The sequence below is a fragment of the Mercenaria mercenaria genome, chromosome 5 (assembly GCF_021730395.1).
Source record: "Mercenaria mercenaria strain notata chromosome 5, MADL_Memer_1, whole genome shotgun sequence".
NCBI classification, from domain to species: domain Eukaryota; kingdom Metazoa; phylum Mollusca; class Bivalvia; order Venerida; family Veneridae; genus Mercenaria; species Mercenaria mercenaria.
This window is the reverse complement of record NC_069365.1, coordinates 78,198,475-78,215,715: the sequence shown is the minus strand read 5'-3', so window position 1 is coordinate 78,215,715 and position 17,241 is coordinate 78,198,475. Positions and strand designations below refer to the sequence as shown.

General features: G+C 35.2%; 4 protein-coding genes across 4 annotated transcripts in view; all 4 read right to left on the bottom strand.

Annotated features, from left to right (window-relative positions):
* LOC123557701 (uncharacterized) overlaps positions 1-16,823 on the bottom strand; it is a 57,298-nt gene extending 40,475 nt beyond the window's left edge. Inside the window, exons 1-3 of the mRNA XM_053544060.1 lie at positions 16,676-16,823; positions 2,691-3,805; positions 867-992 (exon numbers count right to left, since the gene is read on the bottom strand). Of these exons, the coding sequence (XP_053400035.1) occupies positions 867-992; positions 2,691-3,642 (1,078 nt within the window). The 5' untranslated portion in view covers positions 3,643-3,805; positions 16,676-16,823. The remainder of the gene's footprint in view (positions 1-866; positions 993-2,690; positions 3,806-16,675) is intronic.
* On the bottom strand, positions 9,009-9,652 carry LOC128557382 (uncharacterized). Its single transcript, XM_053544709.1, has 2 exons — positions 9,545-9,652; positions 9,009-9,272 (listed from the first exon to the last, which is right to left on the bottom strand). Exons 1-2 carry the CDS (start codon positions 9,650-9,652, stop codon positions 9,009-9,011), a joined length of 372 nt encoding a protein of 123 aa, XP_053400684.1.
* LOC128557167 (uncharacterized) lies at positions 9,623-11,074 on the bottom strand. Its single transcript, XM_053544061.1, has 4 exons — positions 10,817-11,074; positions 10,320-10,557; positions 9,930-10,135; positions 9,623-9,757 (listed from the first exon to the last, which is right to left on the bottom strand). The coding sequence occupies exons 1-4, from the start codon at positions 11,015-11,017 to the stop codon at positions 9,674-9,676; spliced, it is 729 nt and encodes a 242-aa protein (XP_053400036.1). The 5' UTR covers positions 11,018-11,074; the 3' UTR covers positions 9,623-9,673.
* LOC128557168 (uncharacterized) lies at positions 11,174-13,743 on the bottom strand. Its single transcript, XM_053544062.1, has 3 exons — positions 12,618-13,743; positions 12,227-12,435; positions 11,174-11,430 (listed from the first exon to the last, which is right to left on the bottom strand). The coding sequence occupies exons 1-3, from the start codon at positions 12,901-12,903 to the stop codon at positions 11,239-11,241; spliced, it is 687 nt and encodes a 228-aa protein (XP_053400037.1). The 5' UTR covers positions 12,904-13,743; the 3' UTR covers positions 11,174-11,238.
* Positions 16,824-17,241: the final 418 nt, after the last annotated feature.

The following is a 17,241-nucleotide window of genomic DNA, read 5'->3' as shown; positions in this document are numbered from 1 at the left end:
GAACTGAGATGTTATGTCAATACAAGTTGTGTGCAAGTTTGATTAAAATTGATAGGAAAATGTAGTCTCTATGTGTTCACAAGAAATTGTGAACGGACGAGGGACGAAATGGATCAAAAAGCTCACCTTGTCACAAAATAAGCTATTTATAGTAGAAACAAAGGGAAATTATTCTTTAAACAAGAGCTGTCCTGAAAGACAGCGCACTCGACTTTTCTCAGTGCTTGACTCTGAATTAGAGCTTTGTCAGTAAAAAAATTCCAAGTTAGAAAGGGACATAACTCTGTCAAAATTCAAACAGAGTTATGGGAATTGTGTCTCCTGGTGTAGACTTTGATAGTAAATAGCTAGTTTGGGTTTCAAGTCAAAAGCTTTAATAGTAACAGAGACATCTGACTTTATCAAAAATTTTAACAAAAAATTCTAAGTTAAAAAGGGGCATAACTCTGTCAAAATTCAAACCAGAGTTATGGAGATTGTTTCTCCTGGTGTAGACGTTGATGGTAAATAAGTATTTTAAGTTTCAAGTCAATAGCTTTGATAGTAACAGAGATATTTGACTTTATCAAAAAGTTTAACCAACGGCGACACCGACGCCGATGCCGACACCGGGGCGAGTGCAATAGCTCTACTTTTTCTTCAAAAAACTGTTAGTCAACAAAACAGAAACTTCTAAATAAATGAAAAGATTAATCAATGCATGTCAATATTATGGCTCAAGACCTTACATGACCTTTCACCCCAAGTGAGACCTTGACCTTTGAGATAGGGGCCTGGAGTATGCACATGACTCTGTCTCATTGAGGCAAACATTTAAGCCAAATAAAAATAAGAAATTCATGCAAAAAATTATTTTAAATACTCACCTGATTTCTTATTTCCTGGATCAATTGTGTCATTATAGGGACTGTTAGGAACCACAGACTTTGAGCGTCTTCTAGTTGATACCATATTAGACAGTACTGGTTTAACAGCATCACCTGTGGAGTTTACTGTAAAAGAAACATTCAAACTGGCTGCTAGTTATAATCTTAAAGAAGAGTAGATTAAAATGTCAAAATACAATACTTCTTCTGGCTTCTTTAAATTGAAGTGAAAACAAGAATTACCTAAGGCCTAATGAAACATTTTTTCAATAGAGCTATGACTGCCTTTAAAAGTTTAACACTCACCTCACTTTTACAGGTCAAACAGAAATAAAACTTCCAATATCTTGACTTAAACTAAAGTTATTTTACAGATCATCCACAAAAAACAATGACAAAAAGTCTTTACCAGGTACAGAAGTTATTCTATAAAAAAAACCTGTAAGTTCACAAAAAAAAGGATCTGCTAAATAAATGAAAAAAAATGATCAATTACGACCCAAGATCATACATGACCTTTCTACCCAAAGTGTGACCTTGACCTTTGAGATAGGAGCCTAGGATATGCACATGACACTCTCACCAAAGCAAACATTTAAGCAAAATATAAGTAAGATTGTTTAATGCATGTCATAGCTATGACAAGAATAAGCTCTAAAATGAAATTTAACCCCTAAGTGTGACCTTGACCTTAGCGAAAGGGACCTGAGGTTTGTGTTCGACACTTATACCAAGAAATATTGCTCCTAATACATATCAAAGTTATGACCTGGACAAGCTTTAAAATGACCTTGGACCCCTAATTGTGACCTTGACCTTTGAAATAGGAAACTGGGGTTTGCATGTGATACTCTGTGTCATGGAGAGAAACATTGATGCAAAATAAAAACAAGATTCCTTTATGCATGTCAAAGTTATGGCTTGATCAGGACCTGACATGACCTTTGACTTCAAAGTGTGACCTTGACCTTTGGGATAGGAATCTCAGGTTATGTGCACGACACAAAATTTGCTCCATGCAAGTCAAAGTTATTGTTCAGAGAAACAACCCAACACATGCATGCAATAACATACCAATGCATTTACACACATACATGAAACAGACATTTGGATGACTATGTCTTCACTTTCTGCAAGCGGGCTGAAAAAAATGGGATTGGACAGACGTCCCTTGGACACTGCACCATAAGTGGTTACAAAAGCTTTGTGCACAATGTCTTCGTGTAATCTATAAAGTAAGTGTCTCCAAATACCACTTCAATATCAAGAGCTCCGCCAACTGATCCAATGACCTTTTTTTTTACCCAAGATGATCCAGTAATGAAGGCATTATTCAGGGTAGTATTCTGACCAAGTTGCATTGATTAGGCTAAAATTGTAACCTATTGTGTGTTAACAGCCAAACTGTTGACAATGATGACAGATGTAGGACACAGGCTGATCACAATAGCTCATCTTGGACAAACGCCTGCCCGCTTAGCTCAGTAGGTAGAGCGTTGGTCTACGGATCGCGGGGTCGTGAGTTTGATCCTCGGGCAGGACGTATGTTCTCCGTGACTATTAGATAAACGACATTGTGTCTAAAATCACTAGTCCTCCACCTCTGATTCATGGGAAGTTGGCAGTTACTTGCGGAGAACAGGTTTGTACTGGTTCAGAATTCAGGAACACTGGTTAGGTTAACTGCCCACTGTTACATGACTGAAATACTTTGAAAAATGGCGTTAAACCCAAAACAAACAAACAAACAAACATCTTGGGCAACTACTTAGATGAGCTAAAAAGTTGATAATAGTGGTCTTTGTCTGGTTTTGTTTTTCTCACCTTTTGGCTCTGCCATTTCCTTGTCTTTGGCTTCAACTTTCAAGGGTCTTAAACTTACAAAACATTTGCGAGTGCTGACAGCTGATGAGGTGTTTGAAACATCACTCAATATGTCTTTTCTGGCTGTTGAACTCAAGGGTGAAGCTGTAGCCTTTTGACTTCTACCTGTTCCTTTCTTATACTTCCGTAGAACAGTTTTACTACTTCTAGTCCTTGCCTTTTTTGATTTTCGTATTGTTCTCTTCAGAACCACTGACTGATTTTTTTCTGTTTTTGAATTAGAAGCTTGTTTACACTTTTCAACATATATAGAACTTTGTTCTGTTCTTCTTTTCTCTTTTGAATGCACTCTAAAAGAAGTACTCAAAGATTCATTATTATAATTCAAATCAAACTTTCGATGTGATCGAGACCTGGACTTTGAATTGTTTAATTGTACTGCTGTAGGTTTTATTTCTGAACATTCATTTTCAGTATTTTCCGGTCGTACTTCAGTAGTTTCTTCAAGCATTCTTGTAAAATCTTCCTGTTCTGACGTTTCTGGATGACCTGCTGGTATGTCTTCACTTTCTATGTGTTCTGAATTTACTTCAACAATATAGAATGGCTCTTCTTTTTTAAAATCTTCTTCTACTGGTTCTACACTTTCTTCATGCTCAGTTTGTATTTCAATGGATTTGGAGAATGGATCAACAGTTGTAGGCATCTGTTCCATGTCATCTTCATAATCAATAATGAAAGAATCAAATATTTCCCCAACCTGATTTTCAATTTTCACAATGCTTGATTTTGCAATCTCTGAGATATTTATGCCACTTTTACAGTCTGTTTCAATTGATACATCTGGTTTCATTTCATTTTTAATATCACATTTTACAGACATAGGTTCTGTCCTTTCTGTAGCATAATTAAATCCTTTCAGCATATTTGCCTGAGCATCCCAACATGCCATTTGCTTAGAAGGTGATGTTTTTGCAGTGTTAACTCCACTTGCCAGCACAGGAACTAATTTTCTTCATAATTTCTCCGAATGAAATAAATACAATAATTGTAGAATGCTTAAAATCAAATGTTTGATTTCATTTGTTTGTATATTTGTCAGCTAGTTTTGCAATCTGAAAATAAAAAGAAATGAAGATAACTGTTACATAAACTAGGAACTTACAACAATATCTTGTTGTACCTGGGGCATAGTTCTTATCAGTTATGAACTTTGTGCCCCTAGCTTTGTGCAGAGTTCTGGCACCCTTTTCCACACTAGTATCTTGCATACAGGCCTGCTTCTGAATCCTGAGCCTTTTGCCCAAGGGTGCAGCCAGTTATCAGAGATATAGCCGCTACTGACTGTTGTACTATCTTGGTGCCTTAGATTCAGTGTCAGTCTTTCATGTTTGATAAAGTGCAACTGACCTTTGCTGAATATAAAAACAAAATAAACAGTGTTCAAATTTTGACAAGCATAGAAGCTAAATGCTGGTGGCCATTTAAAATAGCTAATCATCTCAGAATGTGCTACATGTAGCTAATTTTAGCTAGTCAGTAATATACCATACAAATTTCATCAAAAAAATTTGGTCATGACAGGAATATCATTCTCTATGTTTATAAAGGATTTTTCTAGCCATTCTTTAAACCTTTAGCCTGCTGGCAGCAAGTGATTCTGCCCTTGTGACCATTGCAGACCAAGACCAGCCTGCACATCCTTGCAAGCTGATCATGGTCTGCAATTTTTGCTATTCAATCAGTAAATTTTCAGTGAACATCATCTGGAATAATAAATGGTACTGTCAAAAATGAGTGATAGACCAGTCAATTTTTGAGTTTAAGCCAGGTAAAGGTTAATCAATTTGTTTATGAATTTAGTATTTTTGATAGCAGTCTTTTATCACACTTTACAAACTAATAACTTGCTAAACTACATAGACAGACACCCAGCCACAATATACATAGATATTTGTGTTAAAGATGCTGTTGCTTATAGATGTCACAGTTTAAAAATGTTCTTATGTTGTTATTGTGCTCTGTAGTTGTGCCGAGACAAATATTGACAAACAGAAGTTTCAAACATGATGGCAATGATGAAATGATATGTTGAAGATACATGTTGCACAGGAAGTCATGAGAAATGTTAGAAAGTCTTTTAGCATGATTAATTTTATAACATGAACCTTTTGGAAAAAATTTAAAATATGAAGTGTCTAGCTATCTGGTAATCAATTTATTAATGAATTATGTGTTTTTCTGGTAAAATATTGCACTAGTTATACTTTAATAGATAGTAAGTTGCTTACCTTCAACAGCATTATAAATATCTCTGATGCTGAATCTTTTAGCTACCAGTTACCTAGCTAAAACAATTCAGCTTCAGAAATGTTATAATTATGCTATTTTGCATCTCTGAGCTGAAATGAACCCATTAATGAAGCCTACCGTGACCAGATCATGCCAGAAATCTGTCATGCTATAATTTCATTAAATCAAATGCCACACTCGATTCACCATGTTCACCGTTAACTTAAATTTATTTTTAATCCATTTTTCTTTTGATCTGACATAAATTGAATTTAAATCATTCTGGTAATATCGGTACCCAACGCTATCTGAAAACAGGTAACTTAGTTATACACAAAAGTTCCAAATGGGCACTGCTGTCTGAAATATTTTATCCCCATTGCAGTTGTCCCATGATCAAGGTAATCTTCCTTTTGAAAACAAATGAGCAGTGCCATGGGAAAACCAACATAGTGGCTTTGCGACCAGCATGGATCCAGACCAGCCTGCGCATCCGCGCAGTCTGGTCAGGATCCATGCTGTTCGCTTTCAAAGCCTATTGCTATTAGAGAAACTGTTAGCGAACAGCATGGGTCGCAAAGCCACTATGTTGGTTTTCCCATGGCACGGCACAAATCTAGTTGTAAAGAATTGTTACTTATTGATTTTGTTTTGTGAATTTAAACTAGATCTAAGGTAATTTAGTTATGTTTCTAATATTCAAAATTAACCATGTGCCATGAACTCCACATGACATACTTTGCATGATGTCATCAGTTTCTCACGAGAGTCAGTGCGCAAATGCTGCAGTTCGACCTGGTTAGGTAACGGTTAACCAAATGTGACTATGCCATAATGGACGTGACCATCAGAAAATAAAAATAATATCAGTCAAGTAATATTGCAAAAAGCCAATTTTATGGTCCAGCAAAATTTCAGAGTATAAAATTTCTGCTGGACCATTAATAGAATTAACTTTTGTCTATGTCTGATGTTTAAATAATTTTGGAATAGTCTGGTCCTCGCCAGTACCACGGTATTTAATGCTTACGATAGCGATGTAAATAAACAATTAAATTACCAAAAAATTGTTGCTGCATTTCAACAACATCTGTATGTCCTACATATCTGCAGCTGAAATTTCTAAGACAAATTCTGCTTATGCTGCTTAAGTATACTAGGTCAACTAAAGAGTGTTTAAGGGAGTCTACTCTGGTACTGCATTATTTGGAAAACAAGAGCTGTCTCCATAGGATGACATATGCCCCCGATGGCACTTTGAATGAGTAGTTATGGCCGATGTTAGAGTTTAGGACCTTTGACCTATGGAGCTGGGTCTTGCGCGCGACACGTCGTCTTACTGTGTCACACATTCATGCGTAGTTATTTTAAAATCCATGCATGAATGACAAAGATATGGACCGGACATGCCTATCAATGCACTATCATGAAAAATGACCTTTAACATCTAAGTGTGACCTTGACCTTTGAGCTACGGACCTGGGTCTTGCGCACGACACGTCGTCTTACTGTGGTACACATTCATGCCAAGTTATTTGAAAATCCATCCATGGTTGACAAAGATATGGACCGGACACGCCCATCAATGCACTATCCTTTAAAGTGTAAGTGTGACCTTGACCTTTGAGCTACGGACCTGGGTCTTGCGCGCGACACGTCGTCTTACTGTGGTACACATTCATGCCAAGTTATTTGAAAATCCATCCATCGATGACAAAGATATGGACCGGACACGCCCATCAATGCACTATCCTTTAATGTCTAAGTGTGACCTTGACCTTTGAGCAACGGACCTGGGTCTTGCGCGCGACACGTCGTCTTACTGTGGTACACATTCATGCCAAGTTATTTGAAAATCCATCCATCGATGACAAAGATATGGACCGGACACGAAAATTGCGGACAGACTGACAGACTGACAGACCGACAGACGGACAGACGGTTCAAAAACTATATGCCTCCCTTCGGGGGCATAAAAACAACAACAATAATACTAGAGGTACTTTTGAGAAAGGCGCATGTCTCCCACAATTCCCTAATCTTCTGAATAGTAAGTCTGTCTTTGTATACTGTTTACGTGTTGGAGTAAGCGGCCTACTGGTAATTCACATGTTGGAGTAACCGGCATATTGGTTATTATGTTCAAGGGCCATAATTCCGAAGTGCCTAGGCCGATGGTTAGCAAGCGAAAATGTGAAGTAATACCATAAAAAACTGGTATGTTGGTTGCGTATCACTGTGCCATACAGTTTTGGCAACATATTGCAATATAGTCAAAATAATTCAACGTTCAGATTGATATATTATATTTGTGACATGCAATCTTAACTTTGAAGGACCAAAATAATGGGCCATAAATCACAGTACACAGTCATGTTTTGTTTGTTTGTTTTGGGTTTAACAATGTTTTTCAACAGTATTTCAGTCATGTAACGGTGGGCAGTTAACCTTACCAGTGTTCCTGGATTCTGTTTCAGTACAAACCTGTTCTCCGCAAGTAACTGCCAACTTCCCCACATGAATCAGAGGTGGAGGCCTAATGATTTCAGACACAATGTCGTTTATCAAATAGTCATGGAGAATATACGATCAGCCCGAGGATCGAACTCACAACCCCGCGATCCGTAGACCAAACCCTCTACCGTGCTAAGCGGGCAGACGTGTACACAGTCATGTAAAGTTATTGGTTTTATTGCTTTAACATATCGGCGTGTAGACACGTGGTAAACGTAAATCGTGTGTAGTACGTACACAGGTTTAAATCACCAGAATATTTCTAATTTTTGACGTTATTTGATAAATTTTACATAAATCAATGAGAAATTAAATTCCCTTTCAATACATTAAGTTTTATTTGAATTTATGGCCAATTTGTGAAATAATTGGCCTTTAAACCTATAGCAAGTAAAGCGTCAGCAGCGATGAAAATTTCATCTGAAATTGCTTCAATCATTTTGGTCTATCGAGTGTTTGACGCGAGTGGGAATATTCATCATATTGCCCATATATCATGATATATGAAAAAATTATTTCAATATTTCCCAAGATGGCATCAAATTAGTTGGACTAATTGCAATATATCGGTATACCTGTTTATAGTCACAGGCAATCGGCGTGTGACTTTGACCCCTTATGAATGATGGACCCCCCCACCCTGTTCTCTACAACCCAGATCCCCAACATAATAACAGAAAAACACATTTCCAAAAAAAAAAAAAAAATGCTATATATAAAAAAAAATTATTTTTTTTATATACTGGTTTCCCAGTAGTTTCCAGACCAAAATCGCTATTTTTTGCCAATAACTTTCGAACAAAACATAGTAGAAACATAAAATTTTCACTGAAAAAAAAGCTGGGTTCTTCGTTAACATCATGCAGTTTTTCGTATTACGTCTTTGTTCACGGCACGAATGTAGATGAGGCCTCAAAAGGGGCAATTAATTCTATTAATATCACAGTTAGTCCGAGTAGTTTTCCGGACCTTCCATTGTAGCAGTTGTAACCTTTCTGTAAGCGAAAATATTTCAAATTTTGTTATATATATTCAAAATTAAAACATAATCCTGAAGCGTGATGATGATTTGAAAAGTCTGTTTCAAGAATTTATCAAATACTAGATTCATAAATCGCTCAGTACAAATATGCAAACTCACGTTTGAATGACGTTTGCAACGTCACGCTAAAATGATATCGGTGGTTGGGTTTTGAAGATCTGTAGATTTGTAAACAGATTAAGTATTTGGCTCGAATTTTCAGGAACTGATCATAAAAATCTAATCTTTCTAATTTTACATTTATTATTACATTAAGACTGGTTTTCCTGGAGACTACCTGTATACACACTTTGTCCCCATAAAAATCATGCAAACTGCTATAATTAAGAAAGAAATGAGTTGGTTTCTGATTAAAATGAGGACCTGTTGGAAATACAAAAAAAGAAACACAGGTTAAAATTTATATTCATATGATATCATTAAAACTGGCTCAAACTGAATATCACAGATATGGAATTCAACAATCAAGTCTACTCCTCGTAAAGCCACGGCTTACACCTGTGGCAAAACCACTCCTCCCCATTTTCTAAACTTTCCCAAAGATATTCCTTGGCCTGTTGTGTCAGACAATGCTCATGAAACCATAATCCACATGTCTCTTCATCGCAGCCGAACCAAAGAATGCCGTTAATGTCATCATCTGGCCTCCCCTTCTCTTTACAGTCGCCACATACATACATGCTCGCTGACATGATCTGCTTCTCAGTAAATAGACGTTTTTTCTTAAGGTCCACCTTAGACAGACGAATATAAAGAATTTGATTATTCATAAAAAAGTATTGAAAAAGTATTGATTTGGTATATCTTTTGTTTTTGCCCAATTAAAGACCACTTGCACTAGATAAAACTTAAGAAAATGAATGGATTTGATAAACATGTAATATACCGTCATAGTAGTAAAATTAGTATTTAAAAACGTAAATTTGTTATGTAAGTTACGCATATATCACACAACATGTAATTTAGAAGTCCCTTTAGAAAAAAGTCAATACCAAGCAAATCATACCTTCTCCTTCTGTTTTCGTTCTTGCTCTTCCTTTTTTTTCTGTTTCCTAATACTTTTTATTTCTTTGTCCTTTAGCTTTCTAGCTTCTCTTTCTTCTTTTTCTTTCATTCTCTTTTCTTTTTCATCCTATCATCTTCTTCTTTCAGTTTTCTTTTCTTTCCATTTCCTTTTTTCTAATTCACTCTTCTTTTTTTCAGCAAGTTCTTCCTTCTCCTTGAATATCATAAAGTATAGTTTTTGTCCGTATTGATGCTTCTAATATGTTATTTAAATCCTTAGTTAGTAGGGAGAAAGGTACGTATGTTTTAAAAATTGCAATTACACTAATTACAGTGGGATTGATGATATGAGTAACAAATTACTAAATACTTTCAAACATGTTTACCTTTAGCTGACTCAGCATATCATTGCCACTGATAAGTCTGCCCTCGGCTACAACCCGTGTTCTTTTCTGCTGTTTATTCTGTGGTTTTGTGGGAGGGGGTACCAGAATGTTTGCCAGTGAATTTGAAATGAGTCCTCTTCTCACCAATGGGTTAGTAATGTAAGACCCACAGGTACCACAGGTCCTCACCTCAGGCTCATCTGGTCCTACAAATCATATAAATATAACTGCATAGCTAAACTTAAGAGGACTGACATAAATTCTCAATGTATTTCAAATGACGATATCGTTTATTTTCACCGTGAATATGTGTTTTGATTGTGGAGCTAAAAAGGCATTTAGGATTAGCTCTCATTTTAGATATATAAAACTTAGCATTACAATTAGTACCTCCGTTTGCGTCGTCTCTGAAAGTCGGTTCTACTATCTGTGACGTGTCTATCACAGAAGGACTGAACGGACAGATGCCAGTTTTAGCGAAACCGTTGACTATGGTAGCTGGCGCAATCTTGTCCATTGCATGCTTTAAGACGACCGGAAACTTGGCTTTCCCAACACTGACAGTGGTATTTAAGTAGCCAAGACCGGCTGCCACTTTCGTGTACGCGTCTTTCAGCGGTGATATAATCTGAAATAGAATATCATTAATTATACTAATTACAAAACAAATCATAATACAGCTATGTCTTAGACTAAATGAGCAGTTTTATAGCATTTATCTGGAATAAATGTTTCGGCATTTTCAATACATTTTTGTATTAATTACTTTACCAGGAACTAGAGGAATTGACGTAGATTAATCGTGCGAGTTTATGTCATTGAATCAAAGAAGTATTTATTTTTTATAGCAGACAATAAGTTAGCCCACAGATAAAACATCAACTTACATTGACGTCTAAAGGTTGCAGGATATGAGTGGAATGCCCAGGCAGACCAAGAAGCACAATACCCTCTGATATTGCCTTCTCAATGACAGCGATACTTATATGAGAGTCATGGTTGTCCATTACAAGTATTACGGGTCTCTCTCTGCCGCAGTTAGGGACAAACACGTTGACAAACCACTTGTGAAAAAGATCATGGTCCATATAGCCATTTTCACTGTGACCGAAGTGCCATGAGGATGGGACGCTGTCTTTGTAGTGCTGATGTGGTAATTATCCCTGCGAGAGAAAGTATGCCGTATTTTTCAAAACATTTTGACCATCTGCATAAATTACACATATTTTTTTCTTTTGAATCAATACAAATTTAAGTGAAAAAAATACTTGTACGATATTAACTGACTGAACACACTTATATGAAAATATTACAACATTATTAGCACCTTGTAAATTATTGCAGGTGGTAAAAAATGTCCATCTGCTGAAACGCATAGGTGAGCTGTCACATGGTCAGCAGAAACTGTTTTACGTCTGAACAGGTGTCCTCCGCGGGGTCCGATTACTTTCGCCCGTGGAGCTTCTTTTCCTGTGAATCCTGTTTCATCGCAGTTAAAAATCTACAAATGTTTAGCATAGCAGAATAGAACAGACAGATATTTAATACAGTAACTGGTTAAATTTAGCAGTTAAAACTGTTATTCTAGAAGAACGCACGGACAAGTATTTAGGTTATGCCCCTTTTATAAATCAAAGTCATACTATCGTTCCTGTGTAAACTCCAGTCTTCCGTACGAAACTGCTTACTTTCTCTCATAAAGAGACATGGTCTGTAACGGGGCTCGAACCCACAACCCTGTATCAGTGAGACGTTACAGTGATTTAAATTTAACAACCTTGACAACTGGACGGTGTTGAAGTGTCAAAATGGTGAAAATCTTATATTGTGTAAGTCTATATTTTTCAAACAGTCCTAGCTGAAAAATAATCCGAACAATAAAATAGGGTGAGTGGATTTTGCCAGATCGGATCTCACGAGGCGCGCAAGCGCCGAGTTTGATCCGACCTTGCAAAATCCACGAGAGCGGAATACAAAGTCCCAGATCTGGCTACTGTTATAATGACCCTTTTATTATATACCTTTACCATTTTGATTCTTGTTTTGTTCTTGAACGAAATCTTCAAGGTTTATCGATATTAGATGGGACTTAGTGAAGTTTTTTATGTGCGCTATTTATAGTAATGTATCAGATCATGCATATTAATGAAAATAGTCCGGCAGCATGCAATACGGAAGGTACAATACGGAATTTAAAAGGTACAATATGGAATTTTTGTCTGTCTCTTCATATTTAATTGTGAAATACAAGCCGATTTTTTACAGAATTTATATAGGTATATAATATAAGTCTATACCCTGTGAGGTTTGTCTCGTATTCCATATTTATCCAGTACACCTTCTAGAAAGGGAAAGAACTCGTCAAGCATCTTTTTTGAAGACATGGACACTCTACTTTTATCCATATTCTCCGGTTTCCTTTGTGCTAGGTTTGGATGGCGACTAAAAAACTTTACAAACCAGTCATCAGATGGGCCCTTCTGTATATTGAATAACGTTTCTCGACCTGAAATTTCATTTAGTCATACAACAATTTGGTATTTTTTTACTTTTGTATGACAAATTCAACTCTATAAAATCAGTTTTCTTTTAAGACTCTGAACTATTATAAAACATTAGATTAGCCTACTTTTAGGTAGTGTATAGTTCGAACATTAAACTGATTTTGCTTCTATTATAAACAGTAACCTGAGTGAAGAACTATTTCTTGAATATAACATCTCATCATGGCCCTTGTCATCGGGAACCCCTGATTAGCCATATACAGTAAGTACTGAACCAGAGACTCTTCTTCATCAGGGAGAAGCTGCCTCGCCGGTCCCCGCTGTTTGCCGATGTATGTTCCCTTCACCTTATCAAATAAAGTAGATTTCGGCACTTTGTAAAGCCGAGCAGCCGTCTTTATTTTCATTTTCTTTTGCCGGACTGCTGACAATGCCAGCTTAAGTTGGTCCTCAGTGTATTGCTTTGGCATGTTCTTGACCTAAGATTAAGATAAGAATTCAACAGATAGTTTTCAGCTCATTCGTAGGAACGTTTGCAAAACCTTAAAAAAAGAAAATAATGTGTCCGATGGGACGTTCTGAGCCGACTGAAAAATGTTTTTAAAGAAGAAATTTAACAACTTTCAGTTTAATTAACAAGTTTAAAAAATAACAACTTTCAGTTTAATTCACAAATTTAAAAAAAAAAAAAGACGTGAGTAGGAATCGATCCCGCACTTTAGAATTGCAAGTCCAACGCCTTAACCACTCGAACACCATCTCTACTGTCTTCCTCCTTGTGCTAAATGTATATTAACAATAGATACGAACTGTATACGGTATAGGAGGTAAATCTCCGTTCATTTTGGTTCCTATTTTTAATTGATAATTTAAGGTCGTGTAATTGTTGGTCGTTAATTGGACATGGTGATTTTTTCCTGACTTTCACTGTTTTATTTTATTACTCTGTGGATATTTTTAAAACATCGTCTGCAAATACGAGTATCATTTAACTGATAGTTACCTTCAAGGGGCCTCAATTGCTGCACATGCGCACTGTAAATGGAATTCCCCAGCTGATGCGAATCTCTATGTAAACAATTGCACCGAAGTGAGTTGAAACAACCGGGATATTCAAATAATGAATAAAGTCGGTAACGCTAGGTTTTCGCTGCTGTGTAAAGACAACAAACGCCTAGATGATGTGATATTGTTACCCAAATGCTTTACGACGGTGTAAAGTTTATACAGCACGAAATGTAAAAGGTCCGGAAAACTACTTGGGTCCGGAAACTACTGGGAAACCAGTATAGCATTTTTTTAAATTTTTTTTTTGGAAATGTGTTTTTCTGTTATGTTGGGGATCTGGGTTGTAGAGAACAGGGTGGGGGGTCCATCATTCATAAGGGGTCATAGTCACACGTCGATTGCCTGTGTTTATAGTGACACCCCTACTTTAAATGTAATTTTAAAAAAAGAGACTTAAATCTTCAGAAATGTAGCAGGGGTGTGGTGGTACTTTCAGTCACGGCCACGCGCCGTGCACCTGTTCATATGCTAGCAAGACATTTCGACCCCAAGACATTTCAACCCCAAGAGACAATTCGACCCCAAGACATTTCAACCCCAACTCCTTGGACATTTCGACCCCATTCAATGATATGCCTGAAAACATCTAAGAATGCCGTCATTATTATAATTAAGCTTTAATCTATAGATAATGGAGCAATTTCAAAATGTAATAACGCTTGATTACCAATTTAATTTAAAATGTTAAAATACGGTTATTTTCGCGAAAATAAGATTTTTTTACAAAAATGAGCCATAGATCTATTTGTCTAAATTTCTTTATTTTCTAAAATTCTTTTTTTTAATTTCTTTAAGTCTATATAAGTACATGCCTTCATATGAAATAATGAGTGATTTTTATCTCACAATACCGAACAATACCGAAATAATCATCATTTATAAATTATTAAAATAACGGGATTTATGTATCAACCGCGTTTATTACGTAAATAATTTATGAACTAATCGTTCTGATTATTACCTTAAAATAACCTTCATATAACATATTTTCATACTTGGTGTTTATTTATATGTTCAAATCATCTTAAAGACTATTTTAGTACACGGCTATATTAAAAAAAAAAGAAAAGATTTTTAAATCATGGGCCGATTTCCGCCGATTTTAATTATGAAAATAAACTTTAATAAAGTCACATCTTTAATACCTCTTTATTTATTTATTTATTTTATATTTGACTTTTTTTTCGAAAGATATATGCATCTCATTTCTATGGGATTCAACCAAATATAAATAATTATAATGTAACTCAAAGAAGTTTAAGGTGTCATCATCTTCATTATATTGATATTTAAAATCATAATCAGAAACACGTAATCTTTTGATTGGATTATCACACCTTGATTAATTGTTTGTTGATATACAGCAGGTGTGCATTTATCTGCAGTGCGCATTGCAATTAACAAGCGATTGTGGTGACATCGGATATTTATAAACATGTGTCAACATTATCTTTAATTTGGGCGGAAATGTAAAGAAAACAATAGGAAATTAAACAACATATTGCTTATTTTCGCATTTAATGTTATTTTCGTACGCGATTTTGACGCACACATAAAGTATTTGCTTTACAGAATATGATTTTCATGTTTTACAAACTGCTCTTTTCTTTTTTATGTACGACATTCCTTCCAGTTGTAAAATATCAAACACGAAATCCCCGTTTCTGCAAAATGTAAGAATATGTGAGTACTGTTCTGTTAAAAAGCGGGGAAAAAATTATTTATCATATTTCTTATCTGTAAAGAAAATGTGACAGCCGTATTACTTTTTTCTATATTAAATATTTTAGCAAATACACGTGATTTAATGTATGATTTTAAAAGTATGATTAAGCAACTTCAAGCGATTTCGGTCACACATTAAACCGGAATCCACCTAAAAAACCGGGATACGCCGGAATACATTTTCCATAACCGGGATACACCTGTATTTTGTAAGTTAAAGGTATTTTTGAAGTTTTTTTTTTAAATAATTCAATCATATATATCATAAATGAATAAAATACGAATGGAAAATAAAATGCGTTCACGAATATAAGTGATTTATGACTGAATTCAAACATATAGATCATAAATTATTATTTTTTTAAAAGGAAATTAAAATACTTTTGCGCGTTACGTCTTGTACATGATTGAAAATTGGCGTGCGCACTGGAAATTTGTACATTCGGAATTTCCATGTCCTAAATATTCTAATGTACACAGGTATTTCTTTAATAAATCGTATTTTTTAGGGTTTATGATAGAATTCAATCATATCTCAAATAAATAATTAATTTACAAAAGCAAAATAAAATGCACAAAACGTTTTTATACGAAGTTGAAAATTTGTTGAGCGCACGGGAAATTTGCGCACTCGTGGATGAACCACAATCACCATAATTTTGTTAGCTTTTAAATTAAATAAAAGCTTATCATATTTAACTGCATTTACCTTGTTAGACATTGTTTGTCACATGTCATTTGTGTGTGCTTACAAATATACTGATTAATTGATATAATCAATAGGTGTGATAATCCAATCAAACTCTATCAGGACTAATCAAAGGACATTATTCGTGCTTTGGCAATAAATGCAGTAAAACGTTTTTATATTCATATATAAAATGATATAATTCTTTTAAAAACTGTTTTTTCATAATATATTTTCTTCTTAGATTATCAAAATAACATGAAGAAATAACTCAATTAGTTCCAATAATAAACATACGGCCGATCCTTTCCGACCAGCGCGGTTTATTCACTGACATGCATTTAAAAATAGAATATTTATATAGATCTATATATTCATATTTTCTAAAATATGTAAAATGGAAGAAATATAAAATGAAAACATACAACTATTTCTGAGGGGTCGAAATGTCTTGGGGTCGAAATGTCTTTGGGGTCGAATTGTCCAAGAAAATTAAATTTTGGGGTTGAAATGTCTTGGGGTCGAAATGTCTTGGGGTCGAAACGTCTAAGATTCGCTAATATCCGTATACTGGTCCATTACTTATTTTTGGTCATCTATTTTACTACCAATGCACCTGGTGTTAAAGTAGTATGGATATCTACAACGATGTGAAGTTATAAAAATGCAATAATCATTGAAAGCAAATATAAATGAAAACAAAATGAAAACTGAATGTATACATCGACAGGGAATTAAATTATAAGTTGTACTTCACTTACTTCTTGTTGTTGTTGTAGGTTAAAACTACTAATTTTAATTTGTCGCTGGTAAAATACCACTAAATCATCATCCAGGTCACAAATTCAAAAACTACGTTAGTACGTCTGTGGATCCCTATGTCATTGCAAGCTAGTCCCAGCTTAGAAATATTTGCTGGGCAGCTGTCACCTTTCTATCAGTTCTAATTCAACTTCCTGCTTTTACTTTTAACCTGGCACGTAAAATAATTCTTTCACTTGATCTTTGTGATGCACCAAAGAAGTATAAAAATCCATTTTTATAGCTCTTTGGATGCACATAACTTTGTGTTTTTACTATTTTTAACAGCTATCCCTGACAACGCGCCAGTAGTCATAATCGTTAACGATTGTTAAGCAGTAGACCATAGACATAGAAAAATATGCAAAAATTCCAAAAATGTTTTATGACTCTAGGTAAAGTGCATTTTGAGACAAATTGGACAGAATATTTTATGCCCTTAAAGCATATTTTTGACTAAATCAGATGCCATAAATCTGGTCCTGCAGAATGAAATAAAAACAAAACTAAAAGAAAACAAATAATA

What these genes read in the sequence shown, in the direction of transcription:
- LOC128557168 (XM_053544062.1), bottom strand. Translation starts at nt 12,903, where the DNA reads ATGCCAAAGCAATACACTGAGGACCAACTTAAGCTGGCATTGTCAGCA. An exon ending in AGAAATAGTTCTTCACTCAG is followed by an intron (nt 12,436 to 12,617) that starts GTTACTGTTTAT and finishes ATGAAATTTCAG; the next exon opens with GTCGAGAAACGTTATTCAAT. An exon ending in TACGAGACAAACCTCACAGG is followed by an intron (nt 11,431 to 12,226) that starts GTATAGACTTAT and finishes AAACATTTGTAG; the next exon opens with ATTTTTAACTGCGATGAAAC.
- LOC128557382 (XM_053544709.1), bottom strand. Translation starts at nt 9,652, where the DNA reads ATGAAAGAAAAAGAAGAAAGAGAAGCTAGAAAGCTAAAGGACAAAGAA. An exon ending in AACGAAAACAGAAGGAGAAG is followed by an intron (nt 9,273 to 9,544) that starts GTATGATTTGCT and finishes CGTCTGTCTAAG; the next exon opens with GTGGACCTTAAGAAAAAACG.
- LOC128557167 (XM_053544061.1), bottom strand. Translation starts at nt 11,017, where the DNA reads ATGGACCATGATCTTTTTCACAAGTGGTTTGTCAACGTGTTTGTCCCT. An exon ending in TGCAACCTTTAGACGTCAAT is followed by an intron (nt 10,558 to 10,816) that starts GTAAGTTGATGT and finishes ATTCTATTTCAG; the next exon opens with ATTATATCACCGCTGAAAGA. An exon ending in CAGAGACGACGCAAACGGAG is followed by an intron (nt 10,136 to 10,319) that starts GTACTAATTGTA and finishes TATGATTTGTAG; the next exon opens with GACCAGATGAGCCTGAGGTG.